Source organism: Zeus faber, assembly GCF_960531495.2.
Source record: "Zeus faber genome assembly, chromosome: 7".
Lineage (NCBI taxonomy): Eukaryota > Metazoa > Chordata > Actinopteri > Zeiformes > Zeidae > Zeus > Zeus faber.
In genome coordinates, this window is record NC_137203.1 from 14,450,321 (window position 1) to 14,457,871 (window position 7,551).

General features: G+C 45.0%; 1 protein-coding gene across 3 annotated transcripts in view; it reads left to right on the forward strand.

Annotated features, from left to right (window-relative positions):
* The window catches only part of LOC307233129 (transducin-like enhancer protein 1), a gene marked incomplete at its 3' end in the record, with an annotated part of 25,470 nt that extends 18,452 nt beyond the window's left edge, over positions 1–7,018 (forward strand). For all 3 annotated transcript variants that reach the window (XM_080004341.1, XM_080004342.1, XM_080004343.1), the window contains exons 13-20: positions 908–1,107; positions 2,069–2,145; positions 2,576–2,825; positions 3,613–3,860; positions 4,761–4,908; positions 5,289–5,439; positions 5,858–5,934; positions 6,911–7,018. In XM_080004341.1, coding sequence (XP_079860467.1) covers positions 908–1,107; positions 2,069–2,145; positions 2,576–2,825; positions 3,613–3,860; positions 4,761–4,908; positions 5,289–5,439; positions 5,858–5,934; positions 6,911–7,018 — 1,259 coding nt within the window. The remainder of the gene's footprint in view (positions 1–907; positions 1,108–2,068; positions 2,146–2,575; positions 2,826–3,612; positions 3,861–4,760; positions 4,909–5,288; positions 5,440–5,857; positions 5,935–6,910) is intronic.
* Positions 7,019–7,551: the final 533 nt, after the last annotated feature.

Here is a 7,551-nt window from a genome sequence, read left to right on the forward strand (position 1 = left end):
GCGCCAGAGGATTCTGTTGTTCAAGCATCTTGTATTAATTAAAAGAGGATAACGTGAGCTCCATTTGAGGATGTGTCTCAGAGGCCTCGGAGAACGGGGAATGCTGTGCTTCATTTTATTTTGAGGTGCTGCAACTTCAGGGTATTGAACTCGCTTAGTATTTTTATTTATTTTTTTAACTGATTTAATTCCTGACACACCGATGGTCACGGTGTCCTTCCGCTGCGAAAGGTTCGAGTTACTGGAGAATGTAATTTGTCTGTGGATGTGTGACCTCACATCGGACTAATTCGAGACGTCTTCCTGCCCTCATGCGCCAACCCTGAACAGGCATGAATGGGTTAAACGGATGGACGCTTCGCAACGTGTTTCGTCTTCCTCAGAAAGTGGGCTGGACGTTGGACTGCTCCCGGAGAAACTATTTAATACCAAAAACAAATCATTTTTACGGAATGAAGCCACTGTCGGACTTGTCTCATTCACAGTTAAACTTTGGAAATCTACGTTCAGATCATAAACAACATCCAAATGTGACTGCTTCTGCAGCACCTCAACTTCCTCCACATAAAGTGTTATCTTAATCACAAGATGTGTGATATAGAACGATGTATTAGAAAGACTCTATGAACTGATAACTAACTCTATATCATGTAGTTAAACTTTGAACTAGTTCCGGCCTCATTTTGTGATCTAATCATTTATGTACCGGTGGTGATAATATGAAATGATCCTCTATTGATTCTCCCCTATTTGAAGTGAAAAGCTGCTCTGTCCTTGCTCTAGTCTGCAGTCGGACCAGGAAAAGGCCACTTGGACAACACTTTTATTCAAAAATTTTGGTTATTTTCTTTGGTTGGTTATTATTCCTCTCTCTCTCTTTCCCTCTCTATCTCTCCCTCCCCCCAAGCTGCCGGCCTGCGGACCCCCCTGGCCATCCCTGGGCCGTACCCCGGTGCATTCGGCATGTTGCCCCACGCGGCGGGCATGAACGGGGACCTCAGCGCCGCCGGGGCGGCAGCGGCCTACGCGGCCGGACTGCACAACATGTCGCCTCAGATGAGCGCCGCCGCCGCCGCCGCGGTGGCCGCCTACGGCCGATCGCCCATGGTGAGGGAGGTTGTTGATATGATTATAAGTGCGATAAGAAAATATCGGTATTCCTTCATTTATCATGGTTGTCATGAATAAATCGCATGATATGTAACGAAAGAAATTGATACTCTGATACGATGAAAACTTATGGAAAATTTCAATTTGTTTAGAAGTTATGCAACTGTTTTGCTCTTCAATGAAATGTTGCCATAGTCACAAATGAATTAAACATTAATTTCTGTATTAGAAAAAAATGTGTTCCTTGAAGTACAAAGTTCACATCAGATGGTAGACTGAAAAGTTGGGAGCATTTCTCATTATGTATAAAATTTCAATGTATGGATATAGAATAGTTTTGCCATTTCATCCATATTGGATCAAATCAATATTAATTCAAATTGTGACCCTTTATAAATACATCTCAAATTGTGATATCCTGCCTAAAAGCCAGCACTAATATGTAAAACTTCCCAAGTCCAACCTGCAAAATGTCTCCAAAAGAACCGCTCGCGGTGGGGTTTCCGGGAGGGTTTGCTGTTGTTTTCCACATCCAAACAATGTATATACCGTACGTTGCGCAAGTCAATAACTGCGCAGGCACCTTTTTACGTTTCTGTTTTCAAGTGTGACAATATTTGCCGTGCTCGGTGCCGGTGTCAATTACTGTCAGTGAGGTCGTTGCTCTGTTTGCAGAGCGTTCATTACGATTGTTTAAACAGACTAAGTAGTCTCACCGCCGGCTTCGTCTAGGAGACGACTGGTAACGCACCTTGGGTTGTGTGCTTATCAATTTTAAGTGTGCATGTGCGCTTCTCTCTCCCTGCATGTGTGTGTCTCTGCGAGGCCTGTTTATTCTGTGCTCATGGCTGTGTTTCGTGCTAATATTGGCCTGTGAGCGGGAGGCCAACAGCCGACGGGGACGTGTGTGATTGTGCTGTTTGCTGTGCTCATAGCTTCTAAAATACTCTCTTTCCAGGTTGGTTTTGACCCGCATCCTCACATGCGTGTCCCTGGAATGCCTCCCAGCCTAACGGGCATTCCTGGAGGCAAACCGTAAGTGTCTTCTCTTCATTCTCTCTCTCTCTCTCTCTCTCTCTCTCTCTCTCTCTCTCTCTCTCTCTCTCTCTCTCTCTCTCTCTCTCTCTCTCTCTCTCTCTCTCTCTCTCTCTCTCTCTCTCTGTCAACATTAATACTGTATTTCCGTTCTCGTGTACACGCTTGGAGTCATCTTTTACTGTCCGTGTTCCAAACTGAAATTTTGCATAAAGCCAAAACAATAAATGTCTTGGCTGGCTGGAGGGACCCACGTATCCCAGCATTCATTGCAACAAAGACACCACAAGGGATGGAATCCCAAGGTTCCATATCAAGAATGCGTCCGTTCTTCCAAGGAACGAGTGCGCTGTTTCCCAGGGAGGAACGCGAAGGACGTGTTTTTTTGTTTTTTTTTAACGATCCTATTTCCCTCTTGGTGCTCGGTTAGGGCGTACTCTTTCCACGTGGCGGCCGACGGGCAGATGCAGCCGGTGCCGTTCCCCCCCGATGCCCTGGTCGGGCCGGGCATCCCGCGGCACGCTCGCCAAATCAACACCCTGAACCACGGCGAGGTGGTGTGCGCCGTGACCATCAGCAACCCCACACGACACGTTTACACGGGTGGGAAGGGTTGCGTCAAGGTCTGGGACATCAGTCACCCCGGCAACAAGAGCCCCGTCTCCCAGCTCGACTGCCTGGTGAGTGGGCAAGAGGAGTGTGTGTGTGTGTGTGTGTGTGTGTTGCTATACTTGTGAGGACCAACCAAACTGTGAAGACGTTTTTGGTTAGTCTTCACAAAAGTGTGTGTGTGTGTGTGTGTGTGTGTGCGCGCAACTTGAAAGGACCAACCCTTGATGGAGCACCTTTGCTGAGAGCACATTTTTGGTTGCGAGGACATCTTGGGCGGCGCTGTTGTGCTGTGCGTATGCGCGATGGGTAATAATCAAGGACCCTGCGCCTCAATCGACAAAGGACAAGTAAATAAGTGTACTTCTATTTGTCAAGGTGGATATTTGAGTATTTTAGTGGAACATCCGTATTTGCTAATTAGCAGCAGGACCCAGAGGCACCTGATATGTGAAAACATGGCAGGACTCTAAACCTGGGAGTGTCAACCTCTGGTTTGTCTGGGAATGTGCACGGTCCTATTATTCCTTTTAATATCAAATTAACAGTTGCAGCTGGAGATACAATAACAATTAAGTTGCACTCTTTTGTTTGCAAAAGAGTGATTGACAGCCGTCCCCCAGTCCGTGCTTGGCAGGGGGTTGCTACGCCCTATTTAAAACTGAGACAAATCTGAAAGGAACTAGAGTTTGAGTACTCAGAATACTAGGCAAAAGGGTTAAAAAGTGTTGTTCTGCCCAGAGCGTCTTTCCAATTCCAGAGCACCTGGAAGATTATACAGTAATTAGGGGAGGTGGGACCTCAATACTATACAATAAGAACCACAAACACCCGTTTTGTTTGCTTTCTGCTCATCAGAACCGGGACAACTACATCCGCTCCTGCCGGCTCCTCCCCGACGGGCGGACGCTGATCGTCGGAGGGGAGGCCAGCACGCTGTCCATCTGGGACCTGGCCACGCCCACGCCAAGGATAAAGGCGGAGCTGACGTCCTCTGCGCCGGCGTGCTACGCTCTGGCCATCAGCCCCGATTCCAAGGTCTGCTTCTCCTGCTGCAGCGACGGCAACATCGCCGTCTGGGATTTACACAACCAGACGTTGGTCAGGTGAGAGAGAGAGAGAGAGAGAGAGCCCGTTGTTGGTGTGGTCGAATATGACGGAACATTCGCTGACATTCATTTGGGCATATTGATGAAGATGATTATTTAGCTCAGTTGGCACGTTGCCTCCTATGAAGCTGCTCTTAGCAATCTCTTCATATTCCTTCCTCATACTTAAATACTACTAAAAATAATATATAGGTCATATAGAGGTCATAAATATAACTACCACTCTATAGTTGCCCCCCAACAGTCATAAAGTACATATAGTACACATATATATATAAAATGTATTAAATTTGTTTGTGTCCGCCTGCCGACCCATAAAGCAGGGACAACGGCCCATTGGTTCATTTTCTATACTTACGCTGGGTTGGCCTAATCACACCTCTTACTAGTACTACTACTGCTACTGAAACGGCGAGGTCCGCGCAGAGCAGCTGTAACCTAGGAGTACATTATATTTGCCTTTGAAACAAAGACTGTTATTGAATCGTGACCGATAAGGTTCAAATTCAAAAATACAGTAAATGTATTTATTTATCTATTTATTTATTTATTTATTTATTTATTTATTTGGACAGCGGACTGGGTTTAGCAACACTGGTGTAAAAGAACAATTGCACTCAGAAACTGTGGGGGTGCCAAATACCAAAATGTACGTTGTGCTGCTTTAAATCAGTCAAATAACCAAAAAGACAGTTTTTTTTGTTTTTTTTTATCTTTTATTATTATTATTTTGTAAAGTTTGAGTTCTTGCGTGAATTGAGACATCCGCATTTCAAATATACCTGTGCACTGTTGTAGGCCATTTTTTCCAGTGAAGTCTCGTACATTGTGTGTGTGTGTGTGTGTGTGTGTGTGTGTGTGTGTGTGTGCGTGTGCGTGTGCGTGCCCCCCACGCAGGCAGTTCCAGGGCCACACGGACGGCGCGAGCTGCATCGACATCTCCAACGACGGCACCAAGCTGTGGACGGGCGGCCTGGACAACACCGTGCGCTCCTGGGACCTGAGGGAGGGACGGCAGCTGCAGCAGCACGACTTCACCTCACAGGTACCATCCAATTCATCACCAAACACACATACACATTCTCCCATGTATTTAGATTACGTCCAACAACATTAATTATACATTTTAAAAAAGATTCTAGAAAAATAAATGCATTAAAAAGCAATAAATCTATATATTTTTTGTTTATTATGTTTTTAATCGTATTATTTGTTTGTTTTATTTATATATTTATTTGTTGTTGTATTTATCTTAATCCTAACAAACAATATCCTATGGATTACACTTCAAAGGGTTTACTTGAAATGTCTGAAGCAGTTTGTGTGAGCAGTTTGTGTAAATATGAGTGATTGCAGCTGACACAACTCCAGTAATGTTCGCATTTACTTATTTATTCTCCTTTTTTCCTCTTCCCCTCGGTCCAGATCTTCTCCCTGGGCTACTGCCCCACGGGGGAGTGGCTGGCGGTGGGGATGGAGAGCAGCAACGTCGAGGTCCTTCACGTCACCAAGCCCGACAAGTATCAGCTGCACCTCCACGAGAGCTGCGTGCTGTCCCTGCAGTTCGCCTACTGTGGTGAGACGCCCACTCCTCGCTCGCTCTCGCTCTCGCTCGCTCTCTCTCTCTCTCTCTCTCTCTCGCTCTCTCCATTGTAAGGGTCCTCGTGCATGTCGAAGGAGGCTCTCCTCTCTTATTGTTTAGCCTTGTATGCAACTATAGTGTTCTGAATTGCCGAACGTTTCCTTTATTCCATCATGGCTCTAGTCTATTGACGACTTCATACTTTTTTTTTGTCTCTTTTGTACCGTTTTTTTTCTCGCGGCGGTACCTTGTTGAGGTAATGGCTTTCTGATCCAAGGCCATCACTCTCTCTCTCTCTCGCTCCCCCCCCCCCCGCTCCCCCGGCCATAAACGGAGGACGTGTTTCTCTCCTGTTTACTCGAAGTGATTGGGCTAATTCTCCCACGGCCTGTTCCGGTGCTTGTGTCCGCAGGGAAATGGTTTGTGAGCACGGGCAAGGACAACCTGCTGAACGCGTGGAGGACGCCCTACGGCGCCAGCATCTTCCAGGTTTGGCCAACTCTCGCGCCCCTTCAGACACTGATCCATGCAGGGATGTCTGCGCTATGCAGGGATGTCGCAATACCAGAAATTTGGGAGTCGCAACCAAGAAAAGTAGAAATTCTGGGCTTACATAGTTACATACATAGTTTGACACCAATGTTAAAAATAAATCCAATAATACTTGAGTACATACACTTTATAAACTGCAACAGTGCCATATGAATAGTATTTAAGTATTTCAATTTGAGTATTTGACAGTAAAAAATATGGTGTTTGCATTAAATAATATAGCAAACAACAACAGAAGCTTTGAAAATAGTCTTAAGCAACACTCTGTAATCAGTTGCCAAAATGTAATTAAATACACCTTTATTATATAATAACTCCGGCATTGTGTAATAAACTTCTTAAATACAATACGTAATGCGTTTTTGCCCTATTTTGTAATAACTGTTCCATAATGAGGTGGTTATTTATGTATTGTATCACATCTTTGTCTGATGAACATATGTGATAATATCTAGTAATTCAACTTATTATGTAATGGCACACCAAAACGTCAGTGTTTTGCTATCATACTTAATACACTCGATAAAAATGAAGACAGCAATTTTTGTGTGTTATTGTATAATGCAGTGAATTATTACATTGTCATTCAAAGTTGTAAGATAATAACAAAAGGCGGGTGTTAAAGGTTACTACGTTATTATTATATAATTACATACGATTATCACACAATTAAATGACAAATTACATAGCATTACATAGCAATTAAAAGTTATTACATAATTGTAGTAATTATTGATAATTGTGTGTAGTCGTTCTTATGACATCTTCTACTGCATCAGTTTATATTCAGAGTTTTGTATTTGCTTTCCTGTCATTCCGTCCCTGACACGTTCGTCACCCCCTTGTCTCCTTCCCTCGCTCCCTCCCTCCTCGCTCATACTTCTGCTTTCTTTCTTCCGCGCCCCACCACCAGTCCAAGGAGTCCTCGTCGGTGCTGAGCTGCGACATCTCCGTGGACGACAAGTACATCGTCACCGGGTCCGGCGACAAGAAGGCCACCGTCTACGAGGTTATCTACTAGCAGGGGCGGAGATGGAAGCCGTCGTTTTCCAAACCACTTTTCATCCATTTCCTCCGAAAATCGGAAGGAGGAAATGATGGGCGATGGATGCCATACGTCTTTTTATTTTCTTTTTTCTTTTTTTTTTTTTTTCTCTCAATCGAGCTATCCTTTGTGGAAGGAGCCTATCGGCGGAAGAGAATGATGAACACTAAGGAGAACTTGAGACTGAGAAACTGACTTTTGGACATTTTCCTCCCTGTGCCACTTTCTGTTAATACTGCACTGGATCGGTGGGACGAGTCATTTTCACCTTCGCACCGGAGATAATAACAACGCACTGTTCCTTGCCGTGTCTGCCCAAACCAGAGACCCTCCCTCCAGAGATGGAGACGGGAGGGGGGGCCAAAAATGAAAGGCTGGATGACGCCAACGGAAAAGAAAAGACTTGGTGGGTGCTGGAGGTGTCGAGGGGGTGAACGCGGGGGGGACGTTTCGCCCTGTTTTGTTTTTTTTTTGGGGGGGTTTTATTTTTTGGTTTGTTTTTTTCGTTT